Raw genomic sequence first — 18,527 nt, forward strand, 5'->3', positions numbered from 1 at the left:
GTTGATGGAGTTCCGGTTGGAATGCCATGCCTCTAAGAACCCCAGGCCTCAGTCCAACTGGAACTCCATCAACAAACACATTGATTCGGAGCCAATGTGTTTGTTGGTGGAGTTCCGATTGGAATGAGGCCTGGGGTTCTTAGAGGCATGGCATTCCAACTGGAACTCCAACAACAAACTCATTGATTTGGAGCCAATCTACCATCCTCTGAGAAAAAGAACAGGAAATGACATCACCAATGCAGGAAATGACATCACCGACCCAAGGAAACCTGAACAGATAAATAGAAAGCAGGACATAACACCAGTGCTTCACTGGAGGCTCACTGTTGATGTTACCTGGAATGGTGACAAAACATCTGGGAACAAACCTTCAAGCTCAGTGAACCAGCTTACATCTGGAACAAAATAAAGACCCACTCTCTTGTGGACCAAGAGGAGGAGAGTGCTGTCTTGGAGGTGAAAGGAGGATGTCGGGTTGGCTGTGCACCCTTGCGATCAGTGGATCTTAATGCTGGCTTCGGCCTAACGCTGGTTCAGGGAAGCAGCCAACCTGCAACAATGGCTGCGGCAAGTGCTCATGCCCCAGGCCAGGGGGTCTGGAACACCATCCGTGTTTCCATAAAGAAGGTGGATGAAGTTGCACCTGTGGATCGCACCTTCTTCGTGAAGAGGGTCCTGTTGGACTGTTGTGTGTTTGCTGCTGCGGACATTTACTGCCTGCAGGATTTCCCTGGAGGAGGTTTTTACGACGTGACCTTCAGGAGTGCCAAGCTTTGCGAGCGCTTCCTGGAGTTTTTCAAGGAGAAAGGAGGTGAGGGCCCCCGCTCTGTATTGACTGCTGTCCCGCTGTTTGTGATGCCAGCGCTGAGGAGCTGTATGGTGACTGTACACATGTACAACCGGCATGTGCCAGCAGTTGATGTCCTAACCTTCCTTGGAAGGTACGTGAAGGTGGAAGGGGACCTAACTGACATCATGGACCCCTTTGGCATCTGGACGAGTCAGAAGCAGGTCAAGGTGACGCTGAGGATGGGCGCGGACGGGAATGTCGTACACCCACCGGCCAGCTTCGCGATCGGCGGGAGCAGGGGCTACCTGACCTGTGCAGGGCAACCTAAAGTCTGCCATGCCTGTGGTAGGTCAGGTCACGTGGCAGCCGATTGCAAAGCCACCATCTGCAGGAACTGCAGGGAGGAGAGACACCTTGCAAAGGATTGCTCCCAAGAGAAAAGCTGCAACCTTTGCGGGGAAGCGGGCCACCTCTATAGGGCATGCCCGCGGCGGGGGACCACCTACGCCCAGGTCGCCAGCAGGGGCAATGCGGGGCCAGACCCCCTGGAGGAGAGGAAGGCACCAGGGCCCAGCAAGGACCCCACTAATGTGCAGGAGAGCCAGGCCATGCAGGATGGGCCCGAGGCCAGCAAAGCAACCCTGCAGGCTCCGATCCCCCCCGACAACCCGGAAGCGATGGAGGCGGCGACAGGCGACCCAGGGGAGTGGACGACGGTCCGGAAAGCGAGGAGGAAGGCGCATCGGCGGGTCCAGGAACCACAACCATCAGGCGGGAAGAGGCAGCTACAGGGGGGCTATAAGAGCTCCTCTGACGAGGGAGACTCAGAGAGGGCCCGCCCGAAGCAGAAGCTAAAGATTTCGAGGGAGAAGGAAAGCAGCACCCGACTTCCAGGTAACGGGAGGCGTCCTGAGGCTCCCTCTGACACCCAGTCACATGCCGCTGGGGCCCTGGAGGGCCCCCCAGAACTTCCAGGCGGGAAGGAGGAAACAGCACGTCCCCAGCCTGATCCAGAGCCGGACTCTCCTGCCTCCGTACCCCCGATGGGGGGATGCCACCCGGAAGGCAGCACGGACGGTTTCCTCAGCCCGGAGAGCGTCCAGCAGTTAGCCCGGGCAATGGGCATGAAGGGACAGACGGAGGGGCTGGACCTTGGACTTGGGGAGTACTGAGATCACTGCCCACAATGGGGGTACGAGTTGTGAGCATTAATGTGCGCAGCGTCAAGTCCACCGCAAGATGTGTGTCCACGTTGGCCTACCTGACCACCATCAAGGCGGACCTCCTGTTTCCGCGGGATACCGCACCTCAGCAGGTACGGGAAATGGTCCGGCGCCTGGACCTGTGGGCCTTCGATCTGGTCGGGGTGGTAACGACTGTCGCTCCTCGGGCATGGCTATTCTGCTGTGGGGGTGCAACTTCACCATCTCTCAAGTTCAGGAGGTGGTGGGAGGGGGGCCTCCTAGTGGCTGATGTCACCTACAGGAACGCTCCCCTGAGGCTGATCAACGTGTACGCCCCAGCGGTACGGAGTGAGCAGTTGGCCGTCCTGCGGCGGCTTACACCCCTGCTGGCTACGTCCAGACCGATCATGCTAGGTGGAGACTTCAACTGCATCATCGATGCAGATGGAAGATCCGGCGTGGGGACAGCGGGTGGGGGGAGTGAACTGGACGTCACGTCCAGATTCCTGATGGGCACGGTGAAGGGCGCCAAGCTGCTCGACGTCTTCAGCAACCCTGCAGCCGGAGCGCAGCGAAGGTACACCTGATCGTGGCCGGACGGGTCTATCCGCTCAAGGATAGACTTCCTGTTTGTGTCACGGACGTTCTCGGTCAGGTCCATCGGCGTCGAGCCGGTGTTCTTCTCTGACCACTGCCTCCTGCTGGCTGACTGTCATTTACAGGACGACCAGCCGGCCAGCAAGGGGACGTGGAAGCTCAACACGACTTTGTTGACCCCAGAGAACGTCAAGGAGCTAAAGAGGGAGTACGCTGCTTGGAGAACCGTGAAACCCCTCTTTGAGTCTCTGGGTAACTGGTGGGAGACGGTGAAGGAGAACATCAAGAGGTTCTTTATCCTCAAGGGTGTTCGGAAGGCAAGAGAGAGGCGGGGAAAGCTGTCGCGACCCTAGAAAAGGGTGCAGAACCTGCTCCTTCTGCAGTTGATGGGGGTCGATGTCATGGAGGACCTCCGCGTGGTGAGGGGCCAGCAAGCCTCACTCTTCGCTGCGGAGGCCTCCAGGATAATCTTCCGGTCCAGGGTCCGTTCCGTGGAGCAGGACGAGACGTGCTCACATTTCTTCTTTCAGAAGGTGCACAAAGAGAGCTCTGTGCTTAGCTGGCTGAAGGAGGACGACGGCTCGGTGACGTCGTCTCGCGCCGACATTTTGAGGATCAGCAGATCCTTCTATGCCGGACTGTACGACACGAAGCCCACGGACAGCACGGCCTCCGAGCCATTCCTGTCGTCTATCACGGAGGTCTTAGACGACGGCACGAGGGAGTGGCTGGAGCGGCTCATATCCCTGGTTGAGCTGACCAGAGCCCTCAAGTCCTTGGAGAGGAATAAGACTCCCTGGAGCGACGGCTTACCGGTCGAGCTGTATTCCGCTCTGTGGGACCTGGTCGGCCAGGACCTGCTGGAGGTGTACGATAGTGCGCTTCGGGTAGGGGAAATGTGCAAGCCCATGAGGAAGGGCATCATCACCCTCTTTTACAAGAGGAAGGGGGAGAGGGAAGAAATTAAGAATTGGCGTCTCATTTCATTATTGAACATGGTCTACAAAATCCTGGCCAAGGTCATAGCCAACTGAGTCAGGTCTGTCCTGGAGTCGGTAATTCACCCTGACCAAACCTGTGCTCTGCCGGGCAGGAAGATCGCTGAGAGCCTCGCGCTCATCAGGGATACGATCGCCTACGTACAGGACAGGCGCGTGAACACCTGCCTCGTCAGCCTGGAGCAGGAGAAGGCCTTCGACAGGGTCTCACGCTTACATGAGGGTCGTCCTCTCCAAATTGGGGTATGGGGAGGGCATCTGCAGTTGGATCCGGCTACTCTACACCAACATCGTTAGCGCAGTCTCGATCAACGGGTTGGAATCGGACAGTTTTCCCGTCAGATCTGGAGTCAGGCAGGGCTGCCCACTCTCTCTCCTGCCTTGTTTGTGTGCTGTATGGAGCGCTTTGCCGCATCCATCAGGAAGGATGTGAGCCTGAAGGGCGTGACTATCCCAGGCAGCGGAGGCCTGCAGGTCAAGACCTCCCTGTACATGGATGACGTCGCCGTGTTCTGCACCGATCGTCGGTCGGTGAGTAGGCTGTTGGACATCTGTGACCAGTTTGAACTGGCCTCGGGTGCCAAAGTCAATAGGGGTAAGAGCGAGGCCATGTTCTTCGGGACCTGGGGTGACCGCTCCTTCATCCCCTTCACCGTCAGGACAGACTACCTGAAGGTGTTGGTTGTTTGGTTCGGTGGTGCTGAGGCATGTACTAAGACTTGGGAGGAGCGTATCACCAAACTGAAGCAGAAGCTGGGCAGGTGGACGCTCCGGTCCCCCTCCATTGCGGGTAAGAACCTGGTTGTGAGGTGCGAGGGGCTTTCGGTACTATTGTATGTGGCGCAGGCCTGGCCTATTCCCTGGACCTGCGCCGCTGCAGTCACTTGGGCCATCTTCCACTTCATTTGGAGGTCGAGGATGGACCGGGTCCGCAGGGACACCATGTACAAAGACCTGGAAAACGGGGGAATGGATGTTCCGAACGCCACCCTCGCCCTGATGGCTACCTTTGTGTGCGGCTGTATCAAGTTGTGCGTAGATCCTTAGTACACAAACACCAAGTGTCACTACTTACTGAGGTTCTACCTGTCCCCGGTGTTGCGAAGGATGGGCCTGGCCTCGTTGCCGCGGAACGCTCCGTGTATTTGGACCGTCCTGTACCACCTGTCCTTCATGGAGAAATTTTTGAAAGGAAACACCTTTGACCACGAGGCCGTCAGGCAGTGGTCAGCATGTAGTATCGAGACCCTTCGGGAAAAGGAGAGGGTGGATCCCGTTGTGTGATTCCCCACGCAGACTGCCAAAGTCCTTTGGCAGAATGCCTCATTGCCAGAACTTTCAAACAAGCACAAGGACATTGCTTGGCTGGCAGTGAGAGGGGCTCTGCCAGTGAGATCCTTTTTGCACGCCCGGAATCTCTGCGCCACCAAACGCTGCCCTCGAGGTAGCTGCGGGGGTGACGAGACTGTCGATCAACTCCTTCTGGAGTGTGCCTGTGCGCAGGAGGTCTGGAGGGGGATGCAGTGATATTTGTCAAGGTTCGTACCGAGCAGCTCCGTGCCACGGGACTCCATGCTCTACGGGCTGTTTCCCGGGACGCACACCGAAACCAACATCAACTGCGCCTGGAGGACCATCAATGCGGTGAAAGACGCTCTTTGGTCTGCCCGCAACTTGCTGGTCTGCCAGCTGAAAGAACTGACCCCGACTGAGTGTTCCAGACTGGCGCACTCCAAGGTCCAGGACTACGTGCTGAGGGACGCGCTAAAGCTTGGGGCAGCCGCCGCCAAGGTGCGGTGGGGAAAGACCCCCGTATGAAACCGCTCGTCCCGAATAGAAAAATGGGCCCTATCTGGTAACTGGGCCCATCTGGCGCCTTCCCCAACTGGTCAGGGGGCCATCAGGGACTGTGCGGGGAGACGACTGCCGGGGTATTTTCTTTGCTTTGTTTTTTTTTCTTCTTTGTTTTTTTGCCTTTAGTTGGTGTACGTACCCCCTGGGTAACCCGGAGCGACTTGCATGACTGGTTAGGTGTATAAATGTTCTCATTTTTTGTACGTTCTATGAATAAAAGTATATTTTTTCATATTTATAAAAAAGTGACAAAATGTCTGAAAACTAACCTTCCAGCCCAGCGAGCAAACTCACATCCATATAGTTTTGCTGTTTAATAAGAGTGCTTTTTCATAAGTTGCTGGTTATAACAAAGTTTTCTGTGACTTTTCATTTACCAGCCTGAACCTAAAGTTGTTTGATTTACTGCACGCAGGCTTAGATTGTTTTGTTATAAAGACCTGATAATGGTATAGAACACTTCTGTTATCTGCAGATATCCCCACTGTGTCCTTATGGAGGAGAGATCAATAATTAAGTAGCTGTAAATTGCTGGACCTTGGTCACTACCCTGATGAACTCTGTCAGTTGTATCTAGGAACTGAAATAGTTAGACTCCAACTAGCAGATTCCTTTGTGCTAGGTAATTGACTGGTTTACCCTCCATTTTGAGGGCAGGGTATATTTGGACACATTTTCAATGCTGTTTGGAGGAAGCATGTGCTGTAATTGCACTAGAACAGTTTGGTGCAGAATGTGACTGTTTCTGGAGTATACATTCATTACTACGGCTCAACATATTCTCAGGGCCTATAGCCTTTGCAGCATTCATTCCATCAGCTGTTGCTCAATGTCAATGAACTTAATTTTCTGAAGACTGGTATTTATAATTATAGGGATGTTAAGAGAGCAAAATAGAACATGCCCTTGACACTTCAGACCGAAGACAACTGCAAGTGTTTCAACTTTGTATTTTGCTTTGGTATACTTGGCTTCTTCAGTGATGGGAATGTTGGTGCTGAATGAGCTAATCTTTACTTACTGAACCCTGGCTCAATAAAGAGTATAGGACAACATACCTGCAGCAGCACCAGGTATCCCTAAAAGTCTGTTGTAATAACAACATAGGACTACTTGCATGCAATAGAAAGTTAAGCTACCCCATGACCCTTGGGTCAGATCTTAATCTTGCCATCCTGCGACATCAGTTGACGATTAAATAATTAACAAGATGAGAATTCTGTATGAATACCTGAGCCCTCCTTTATGAGGAAGCCCAGGACAAAAGACAACGCAAGCAGAAGTGTTAATCAGAAGTGTTGAATAAATGATCCATTTTGTCTGCTTAATGAAGCACCCAGAATAACAGATGCCAGCCTTTAGGCAATTCAGTTCACTCAGGTGATACCAAAAAACAACTGAAGCAACTGGATACTGCAAAGACATTGGGACTTGACAACGTGTTCCAGCAATAGATGAGTTCCAGTATAATTAGATGACTAGCATCTCTCTAAAAGAGTAGAAAATTGTCAGGGAACTTTGTCTACAAAAATCAAGACAAATTCATCTGAGCCAATTGCCATGACATCAAGGATCCTTGGAAAAACTGAAATTTTCAATGGAAATCGGTTGAAAATTCTGCTCTTTGGATTCATCCCCAGAACGGAAGATGATTGCTTGTGGTTTTTCAAGGTCGGACATCTCTACCGCAGGACATCATTGTAAAAGAACCCCAGGGTGTTGTCAAGTCCTGAAATGATGATACATCTTATATCCATGTTCAGCAAGTTGAGGACACTACCCACACTTGGACTGATAAATGATGTTTGTGCTACATAAATACTCTGAACAGAATCTAACTATTGACCTTTGACCTTCAATAGCATTTCTATTGCTCAGTCCCTTCCTCACAGCATCCTGAGAGTTACCATTAACCACGAACTGAACTGAAGTGGATCAGATGTTTACGTAATTAGGTCAGAGGTTCGGCATTCTGTACGGCGAGTAACTGACTTCCCAAAATCGGTCCATTCTCTACAAGGTACTGTTCAGAATTGTGGTGTAATAACTTTCTGCCTGCCTGGTTGAGTTTAGTTCCAGAATCATTGGAAGTTTAACATAATCCAGAAGAAAGCAGCCCATTTGATTTGCTCATGATACTGCCATCTATAGCCTTCACTATACCCCCCCTTCCAATCCAAGTGTCACCACTGCACATCGTGGTAGCAGCATGCACCATCTACAAAATTCCTTTTAGAGCATCTTTCAAATCTATGAACGCAATCATTAGAGGAACTTGGGCAGCAGATGCATTTGTGAGCAGCACTACCTGCAAGTTCCTCTCCAAGGCAAACTCCTATCCTGTCTTCGAACTATAACACCATTCTTTCACTGTGGCTGCCTCAAAAGCCTAGAACTCCCTCCTTAACAGCATGTTAGTGTATCTACTCCCTCCCTTACCCTAACACTAGCAGTTGAAGAACGCAGCTCACCACCACCTTCAGTTGGAAATGGTCAGTAAGAGTGTCGGTTTAGCCTGCATCCAGTAAACAAATGTCAAAAACTTACCTATGACCACTCATTCTTCATTTTCTGTAATGTTGCATCAGGTGGCTTGGTGCCACATTTTGTTCATTAATGCTGTTCTGCAGAAATTTGGAATGATATATTAAAGATGCTATATAAATGTCAGTGGTTGTGCGAAAATTATTGGCAATAATCTGACCTTGGCTACCAATATATTCATTGTATGGCTTTATGGCAATGTAACAATTTAAATCGAATAGCTGCTTACACCATATTAACTTTATACAATTTACTTTCCTGCGTTTTTTAATCAGGATATACACTGGGTTTTCTTTCAACTAAATTCCTTTCCGGCCTGCGACATTAATTTCCACAACAGGGCAATGAATAAATTCTCAGGCAATAGCATTAATTTGGGATCCTTTGGATGGAGACATGGAATAGATGCACTGAAGTGGATTGTCTCTGCTAGAGCTATTTTCTGTGAAACATATATCAAATGAGAATGGATTATGAGAAGTGGCAATTTCACACAAACTGCCGCTTTGGCCTTCCATTTTTTTTTTCCAAAAGAGGAAAGATGTACATTTCTGGGAGAAGATTCTGCTCAGTGCTCCCTCAGCAATGTGGAGCAGTACTTCCTTTCTACCATTGTCCAGTAAGAAGTAAACCATACACTTTTCAATACCTGTCAGTTGCACTATTTTGAAATTTAAAGGTCCTGAGTGCCAATTTGATAGCTGCTGTCAAACTATAAGTGCATTGGGCAAGTGTAATGGCAGGGTGCCATGTAAGTAGGTGTCAACTGGGTAAAGGGGTAGGATGTCAGTAGGGGAACAGATGAAATTCCAGGTAATTAGATTGTGAGCTGGGATGGGGTGAGATGACAACTTGGTTAAATGTCAAGTGGGAAGGGGTTAGGGTACAAGGTAACAAGCAATGTAGTTTTGAGGACAGGATGTGATGGGTGGGAGAATGCGGTTCCAGTGGGAGAGGAAATGGTGAGTGTCAGGTCTGGGAGTGTACAGGTCCATGTTGGGTCCACTGGAGTCATAGAACCTTTGACGGGGGTTTAGGGAGTTTTGGGTGGAGGGCTTAAGTCAGGATCTGGGGGTTTGTTAGTGTTCTGGGGAAAGTGCGATCGTGGGTAAATAAGTAAGTGTGTAGCCTGTAATCTAACTCCTGAGATGCAACTTGTCAGTCATATTTTCTTTTACTTTGAAATCTTAATCTTCTACATTTCTTCCTCTTTATTCTGTTCCCTTAGCTTAACTTGTTCGCTTACAAGTTTTGCATCGTTGTGATTACTGATAAGCAAAGTATAGGATTTTTTCTTGCTGTAGAGGCTAGCGATCATTAACCCAGTCAGCCTACTATGTCCGCGAAACGTGTACAGTCTATTCCTTCATTAACTATCCTTTTTCCCATATGATTATTTGACAGAATATACAATATCTCCTTCCAGAACTTCGTGTAGGTTTAGTTTACACCACAGTCTGTTACTTAACTTTGACTTCTTCATTGTGGATTGCACTACGTTGCTTCAGCAGCCATTAAATAGAATGCAGCATTTTAATGTTCTAACTCTAGAGCACGAAATTTTTTTTGAAATAGATATAATTTTGCTTTTTTTTGTTGTTTTCTCAAAATTTACTCCACGCTTTAACCGTAATCGACGCATTTTGAATTACTGGAGGAGAGAAAAGGTTTTAGATTTTTTTGTTGCCCTGAAATCTCTCAGGGATAATAGACATATTGATGAATCAGATGCTATGTGCATGAAGTATGTACTCTGCATCTTGTTTTCAGCACCAGATATCCAATGTATAAGGAAGCGTGACATAGTTGTGCTTGACATATATTAGACAGTGCCACTAATCCTTTTACAAATTTGCTACGCTGATCAAAGTGCACTTGTATTCTAATGACTTGAAGCCATTTAGAGTTGCTTACTTGGCCGTTTTGAATTCAATGAAGGCTAAGGCAACACTTGTGATTTCATTGTAAAATCTAACTGTTTTGTATAATGGCAAGCTTTAAGCAGGTAGATCTTAAATCTATTCAAATATAGGACTACCTCTAAACTCCAACCATTCAACATATTCTCAGCTCAACCATTGTATATTGAAGATGATCAAATAGATCTTTGATAATGGGAACTGCAGATGGGTCTAGGCCCGAAACGTCAGCTTTTGTGCTCCTGAGATGCTGCTTGGCCTGCTGTGTTCATCCAGCTCCACATAAATAGATCTTTGGTCAGCTTGTAAAATTTGGGTTCAGGTAGCACTGGAGTGATGGTATGCCTTTTTAAGATTTTTAGCAATACCAACTAGCTATCAGCTAGTTTTGACATTCAGGTGTTAATTAATCTGAATGCTTTTTGCTTTTCTGCTAAGCTTTTAAATTATTGATTTTGAGTTCTGAATAAATATATTTATTTTGCTGTATATTTAATGATTGTAGTTTCTTTTCCCCTGCAGTATTCGAACAAAAGGTGTTAAAGAAACTATATTCTTCACCACCTCCTGAAAGGAAAATACAGGAAGCCCTGACAAAAGCTTTTAAGACACAACAAGAGCAGGAGAAGGAGGAGGAAAGAAACAAAAGTACTGGCGACTCAAAAGGTAATTAGGTGTAAAATATTTCACCAAAACAAATGAACTATAGTAGACCCCTTTGTATACAGTACCATAATGTATTTCGCTATTTTGCAACCTGAGGTTCACTTGACAGTACTGCTGAGACACCACAGCCCTTTCTATGCAAGCTGTACTGTTGTGGCCCAGCAGTTTTGCAATTTAATTGTTAAGACTCCACCAAGTGGAACAGCTCTATCTTGATGGAACTGCTGCTTAAAATTTAAAACAACAGGATTTTAAAAAATGGATAAATAGCTATATGCCAACTTCAGAATCAAGACAAGGATTCAATGTATATTGTTGGACTCACTGTTTAGACTTGTATACTTAGTTTATTTCTATATATTAAAGTACGTTTCAAAGTGTTATAGCACAATGGTGATCTGTGTAATGAAAACAGCTTGATTTTTGAACGAATTGCACTACTAAATTAATTTTATTTGCAGGAGGTATATTCAAAGTCCATTCACTCAAGTCTTAAAATTGCATTTGGAAAATGGGTAAGGTTTCTAGATAAAATATTCCAAGAATTGGTAGAGACCAGGCTGCCAGTAATGGGGAATAAAAACAGTTCGAGTTGCCATCTGTTAAGAGGAGAAAAGTGAAGGAAGTGCAAGAGACTCCTGAGGGTGTGATCTTTACATGTTAGTACTGTACTAAATACTTGTTACAAAGACAATAATTTGCAAGTAGCTGCAAATAGGCCATTTTACTGTTTAAAATGGTTGCTCAGTGATAGAAATTCAGAAAAACTGCTCTTAGAAGACTTTAGAAGACAAAATTGATGACCAGTTCTTGACTAATCTTGAATAGGAGTTTGATTAACTTGGTTAGATACCAACAACATAAGTTATATTTCTGTACCAGCTGAGGTCATCATGAAGTCCCACAACTAGCCCCCCCCAGTATAGTGACGGTTAACTTTATCACCAACCCTGACTCTAATCAGGGAGCAGTTGGTGGTCTCCTAAGATTATGGTGACTTCCATTTAATCAATACTCTGAACACCATGTGTTACTTTGCAACACTCTGAATATAGACAAATGTGCGTATGGGTTTTTGCAGCGGGCAGATGGTCAATCAGAAATCATAGGCATAACCAGAGCCAACAGTGCATAGAAGATTAGATTCCAGACAAAATAGTCCCAGAAAGGTATTTTGTGTTGGGAATTAATAAATGAATCATTTGAAACAGAGTCAAATTAAAGCATTGGAGATAATAGGAACTGCAAATGCTGGAGAATCCAAGATAATAAAGTGTGAAGCTGGATGAACACAGCAGGCCAAGCAGCATCTCAGGAGCACAAAAGCTGACGTTTCGGGCCTAGACCCTTCATCAGAGAGGGGGATGGGGAGAGGGTTCTGGAATAAATAGGGGGAGAGAGGGAGGCGGACCGAAGATGAAGAGAAAAGAAGATAGGTGGAGAGGATAGTACAGGTGGGGAGATAGGAAGGGGATAGGTCAGTCCAGGGAAGACGGACAGGTCAAGGAGGTGGGATGAGGTTAGTAGGTAGGAGATGGAGGTGCGGCTTGGGGTGGGAGGAAGGGATGGGTGAGAGGAAGAACAGGTTAGGGAGGCAGAGACAGGCTGGGCTGGTTGTGTGATGCAGTGGGGGGAGGGGACGAACTGGGCTGGTTTTGGGATGCAGTGAGGGAAGGGAAGATTTTGAAGCTGGTGAAGCCCACATTGATACCATTAGGCTGCAGGGTTCCCAAGCGGGATATGAGTTGCTGTTCCTGCAACCTTCGTGTGACATCATTGTGGCACTGCAGGAGGCCCATGATGGACATATCATCTAAAGAGTGGGAAGGGGAGTTGAAATGGTTTGCGACTGGGAGGTGCAGTTGTTTATTGCGAACCGAGCGGAGGTGTTCTGCAAAGCGGTCCCCAAGCCTCTGCTTGGCTTCCCCAATGTAGAGGAAGTCACACCGGGTACAATTGATACAGTATGCCACATTGGCAGATGTGCAGGCGAACCTCTGCTTAATATGGAAAGTCATCTTTGGGCACGGGATAGGGGTGAGGGAGGAGGTGGGGGGGCAAGTGCAGCACTTCCTGCGATTGCAGGGGAAGGTTCCGGGTGTGGTGGGGTTGGAGGGCAGTGTGGAGCGAACAAGGGAGTCACGGAGAGAGTGATCAAGGGCGTTCTCGACCACTGTGGGGGAAAAGTTACGGTCCTTGAAGAACTTGGACATCTGGGATGTGCGGGAGTGGAATGCCTCATCCTGGGAGCAGATGCGGCCGAGGCGGAGGAATTGGGAGTAGGGGATGGAGTTTTTGCAGGAGGTAGGGTGGGAGGAGGAATACCAGTCACGTTTGGACATAGAGCAGTTTTTCCGCCGCCTTCGCCTCCACGCTTACTTCTTTAACCGGGTGCCTAACCCTCCCTCCACTGACCCCTTCACCCGCTTCCAACACAAGTCCTCCTCCTGGACACCACCCCCAGGCCTCCTACCCTCCCTCGACCTCTTCATCTCCAACTGCCGTCGAGACATCAACCGCCTCAACCTCTCCAGCAGAACTGGCAGCCCTCCGCTCCAACCCCAACCTCACCATCAAACCCGGAGACAAGGGTGGCGCAGTGGTAGTATGGCGCACTGACCTCTATATCGCCGAGGCCAAACGCCAACTCTCCGACACCTCCTCCTACCGCCCCCTTGATCATGACCCCATCCCCAAGCACCAAACCGTCATCTCCAAACCATTCGTGACCTAATCACCTCAGGGGACCTCCCACCCACAACCTCCAACCTTATCATTCCCCAACCCTGCACGGCCAGTTTCTATCTCCTTCCCAAAATCCACAAACCTGCCATTGTCTCAGCCTGTCCCTGCCCCACCAAACTCATCTCCACCTATCTGGACTCCATTTTCTCCCCTTTGGTCCAGGAACTCCCTACCTACGTCCGTGACACCACCCACGCCCTCCACCTCCTCCAGAACTTCCAATTCCCCGGCCCCCAACACCTCATTTTCATCATGGACGTCCAGTCCCTATACACCTGTATTCCGCATGCAGATGGCCTCAAGGCTCTCTGCTTCTTCCTGTCCCGCAGGCCCGACCATTCCCCCTCCACCGACACCCTGATCCACCTAGCCAAACTTGTCCTCACCCTCAACAACTTCTCTTTCGATTCCTCCCACTTCCTACAGACAAAGGGGGTGACCATGGGCACCCGCATGGGCCCCAGCTATGCCTGCGTCTTTGTAGGTTACGTGGAACAGTCCCTCTTCCGCACCTACACAGGCCCCAAACTCCACCTCTTCCTCCGTTACATTGATGACTGCATCGGCGCCGCATCTTGCTCCCCAGAGGAGCTCGAACAGTTCATCCACTTCACCAACACCTTCCACCCCAACCTCAAGTTCACCTAGGCCATCTCCAACACATCCGTCACCTTCCTGGACCTTTCAGTCTCCATCTCAGGCAACCAGCTTGTAACTGATGTCCATTTCAAGCCCACCGACTCCCACAGCTACCTAGAATACACCTCCTCCCACGCACCCTCCTGCAAAAATTCCATCCCCTATTCCCAATTCCTCCGCCTCCGCCGCATCTGCTCCCAGGATGAGGCATTCCACTCCCGCACATCCCAGATGTCCAAGTTCATCAAGGACCGCAACTTGTCCCCCACAGTGGTCGAGAACACCCTTGACTGCGTCTCCCGCATTTCTCGCAACACATCCCTCACACCCCGCCCCCGCCACAACCACCCCAAGAGGATCCCCCTCGTTCTCACACACCACCCCACCAACCTCCGCATACAACACATCATCCTCCGACACTTCCGCCATCTACAATCCGACCCCACCACCCAGTACATTTTTCCATCCCCACCCTTGTCTGCTTTCTGGAGAGACCACTCTCTCCGTGACTCCCTTGTTCGCTCCACTGCCCTCCAACCCCACCACACCCGGCACCTTCCCCTGCAACCGCAGGAAGTGCTGCACTTGCCCCCACACCACCTCCCTCACCCCCATCATAACCAAAGTAAATATATGATAGAACACTGATGGTAAATCAGTTAGATATGGAATTGTTCTATCAGCATACTGTCGGGAATCGATATCAAACTGTCTCCCTATAAACAACACAGATGTGTGTTTGTCATAGAACCCTTTATGTGCTATCTTTATCTTGTTACCTTGGGTATATTCTGTCTACAAAGCTGCAGTTGTCCTAACTTATGGTTTCTTTTGATACTACACTAAACAAGCAATTCTAAGTTAACTGAAAACCAGTTTCAGCCATTTAGTGCTGCTTTCAGCTATGAGCAGCCCCAACAGTTAGCATGAAAGTAGAATAATAATCGAGTAAAGCATAATACCAAATTCACATTCTAGTTAGTGTGGGGCAAACCAGATTAGGAAGGTGACTGTGCAGGTTAAAACAAAGTGAGTGAGCAGACTTTAAATTTCGGCACACTGTAATAAATGTGTCTGAACAGAGTTGCGACTAGTATCCCTGCAGAAAAAAAACTGGTGTTGTGCAGGAGGTATGCAGTTAATGAAACAGCTTATGGGAAGGAAACACTGGTAAGCAAATGGGTAGCTTGAAAGTGAAAGTATGCTTTTAAGTAGGTTGATAGGAAGGGGAGAGAGCATTTCAAGAACACAGGCGGCATGCTGGTTCAGTGGTTCGCACTGCAGCCTCACAACACTAGGGACCCGGGCAACTGTCTGTGCAGAGTTTGCACATTTTCCCCATGTCTGTGTGGGTTTCCTCTGGGTGCTCCGGTTTCCTCCCACAGTCCAAAGACGTGTCAGCTAGGTGCCATGCAAAACTGCCTGTAGTGTTCAGGGGTGTGTGGGTTATAGCAGGATGGGTCTGGGTGGGATGCTCCAAGGGGAAGTGTGGACTTGTTGGCCCAAAGGGCCTGTTTCCACACTGTAGGGAATCTAATCTAAATAGAATAAGAATGTAAAAGAATAAATTGGAAGTGTCAATATGGAGGAAAAATTAAACTCAAAATGAGTGATAAAATAGAACAAATCTTATATTTAAACAGAATTTACAAATGATATGAAAATGTAGTTTCACAGAATTGGTTACAAGGTATTCTTAGTTGCAAAAGTTTTGAAAAGAACAGCGTAAGAAGATATTTAATAGTTCTTTGTTTGGTAGCAAAAAAAGTGGATCTAGAGTACAGAGATTTAAGTGAACAATCAGTTCAAATTAAATGCTGTTCGATTGATCTGGAATTCATTAATGTGGAGGTCAAGCTATTGAGTGTATTTCAAACCAATAGGTTCTTGATCATTAAGAGGATCAAGGATTATGGAGAAAGTGGGGTGAAGAAAATATCAGCCGTGATGAATTGATGAAGCAGACTTGTTAATGCTGAATGGCCTAATTCTGCTCATACACTTTATGGAAAGGATAAGAATCCGTTTGAAAGTAAACTGGTTGAATTTTTAAAAATGAAGTGTTTAAGTGACATTCACATTTTCCTCTCTCCTCACTTTCACTTGTTTGAAACTAAACTCTTCCCAGTTCCAATAAAAGGTTAAGTATTAATGGCTGAAGCATTAACTGCTTCTCATCTCAGATGTGCCTGACTTTAAAGCATTTTCAGTGTTCATTTTGGATTTCCAACATGTTTGCTATTTTGTTTATGCTGACTGCCTTCATTTAGCATGTTAAAAGGAAATATTAACTGTGAAAGTTACATTGCTGCTCCTGTAAATTCATAGTTATTGAAGTAAAATGTAATTTAAGGCACTAATGTAAAGAAATACACTACAAAAGGGTATTGCAATCTTTCCCATAGACGATGCACAAATTATTCCTGTAAGCAAGAAAGTGTATACGGTGAATCTGCCGCCTTCTGGGAATGAAGTGTGCTCAACTAGATTAAAAGAACATCATGAATCTCAAGATTCAAGTGAAGAACCAGAAGGTAGGAATAGCTTCAGCTTCAAAGAGTGCTGGAGAAACACAGCCAGGCTGGCAGCATCTGTTGAGAAAAACAGTTATGTTTCAAGTCCAGAGACGCTCTCTTAGAATAGCCTTACCCTGCAAAATCTGTTTTTTCCTAATCAATGTTGCTAATTTTTATAACAGATTTCTGACATTTGCAGTTCTTTGTTTCTATAATAGGATCAGTTTGTTCCTTTTCACAACATTTTTTAAAAACCAGCTACAATTTTTTGTAATCTATTCATGGCATATTGACGTCATGACCAAGCCAGTATTTATTGCCCATTCCTAATTGCCTGGGGGGGCGGGGGGGGGGGCGCAGTTAAGAGTCAACCGCATTGCTGTTCTGGAATCACTTCTCGGTCAGATTGGGTACAGCTGACAAATTTCCATCCCTAAAAGATATTAGTGAACCAGATGGGTTTTTTTTCCTGACAGCTGATAATGATTTCATGGTCATCATTAGACTCCCAGATTTTTATTGAACTCGAATTTTACCATTTGTTGTAGCAGGATTTGAACCTGGGTCTCTAGAACGTTATTTGAATGTGTGGTTTAGTAGTCTAGTGATAATATCACTAGGTCATTGCCTCACCTGCAAATTGTGGTCAGATGTCTACAATGCTTGCCAAGTTTAAGGGCATTTAAATCGTCGTTGGATAAGCATATGGATGATAATGGAATTAGTGTAGGTTAGATGGGCTTCAGTTTGGTTTCTCAGGTTGGCACAGCATCGAGGGCCGAAGGGCCTGTACTGCGCTGTAATGCTCTATGTTCTAACACAAATTTATATCGCAGTGATGTGTTAGGTAAACAAATATTGACATTTTTGATCTCATCCTCCAAAAAGAGCAGCCCTTTTGTCTTGCTGCTTCTAGTTGTTTCAGTGAGTTGGGTTCCTGCATTTGAACATTGTTTTGAGTAATCATTTCCAACTGTTATGTATCTTTGTAGTAAATGCTTATAATTAAAATCACAGAGATATACAGCTCAGAAACAGATCCTATGGTCCAACTTGTCCATGCCAACCAGATGTCCTAAATAAATCTAGCCCCATTTGCCTGCATTTGGCCCATATCTCTCTCAATGTTTCCTATTCATATACCCATCCATATGCCTTTTAAATATTGTAATTATACCAGCCTCCACCACTTCCTCGAGTGGCTCATTCCATACATGCATCACCCTCTGCGTGAAAAAGTCGCCTCTTAGGCCCTAATAAATATCTCCCCTTAAACCTATGCCCTCTAGTTTTAGACTCCCCCGCCCCAGGGGGAGTCTAAAACTATAGGAGGATGGGTCTGAGTGGGATGCTGCGAGGGGCAGTGTGGACTTGTTGGGCTGAAGGGCCTGTTTCCACACTGTAGGGATTCTAAGTCTAAGTCTCCTTCTTTCTTAGATTAGATTAGATTCTTTGCAGTGTGGAAACAGACCCATCCTCCTATAGACCACCTGATCTACATATCCCTGAACACTATGGGCAATTTAGCATGACCAATCCAGTTAGCCTGCACATCTTTGGATTGTGGGGGGAAACCCATGCAGACACTGGGATCATGAATCATAGTACATAAATAGGGATACAATCATGAATTGTTTCTGCTTCAATTACTCTTTCTGGCAATGAGTTCCAGATTCTCAACTCCCTCTTGGTGATATAGCCCTGGGTGATTGCACCCTTCAGTAAGGCAAAAGTTAATTCCTGTAGATTAAATCCTATCCCTATTTATGTACTTTATAGTTCTGTATGCCTCAGTGGAGTCCTATTTCTTCTTGCTCTCGATCTCACAGGTGCAGTCTCTCTCTCTCTTTCTAACTGTCTCATGTTCTCACTCCCTTGCTGTTCTCTTCTGACCCCCCAACCCCCAGTCTCTGTCTCTTGACTCCCAGCCAAACTCCTACTCAGTTTTTCTACTCAAAAGAAACTCCAGGCCTTGACGTCTTAAGCTGAAACATTCCAGCCCTGGCAACATTGTGGTGAACCTACTCCGCACCCTCCCAATCTTTGTATATTATGCCTTGTAAAATAGAGAT

The 18,527-nt window shown here is 47.3% G+C and overlaps 1 protein-coding gene across 3 annotated transcripts in view; it reads left to right on the forward strand.

The window, feature by feature from the left end:
- LOC125452858 (glutamate-rich protein 1) overlaps positions 1 to 18,527 on the forward strand; it is a 62,532-nt gene that overhangs the window by 2,644 nt on the left and 41,361 nt on the right. For all 3 annotated transcript variants that reach the window (XR_009445704.1, XM_048531789.2, XM_048531790.2), the window contains 2 exons: positions 10,412 to 10,555; positions 16,345 to 16,473. Coding sequence is in view for 2 of the 3 variants with exons in the window: in XM_048531789.2 (XP_048387746.1) it covers positions 10,412 to 10,555; positions 16,345 to 16,473 (273 nt within the window). In the remaining variant the exon portion in view is untranslated. The remainder of the gene's footprint in view (positions 1 to 10,411; positions 10,556 to 16,344; positions 16,474 to 18,527) is intronic.

Source organism: Stegostoma tigrinum, chromosome 4, assembly GCF_030684315.1.
Source record: "Stegostoma tigrinum isolate sSteTig4 chromosome 4, sSteTig4.hap1, whole genome shotgun sequence".
Classification (NCBI taxonomy): Eukaryota; Metazoa; Chordata; class Chondrichthyes; order Orectolobiformes; family Stegostomatidae; genus Stegostoma; species Stegostoma tigrinum.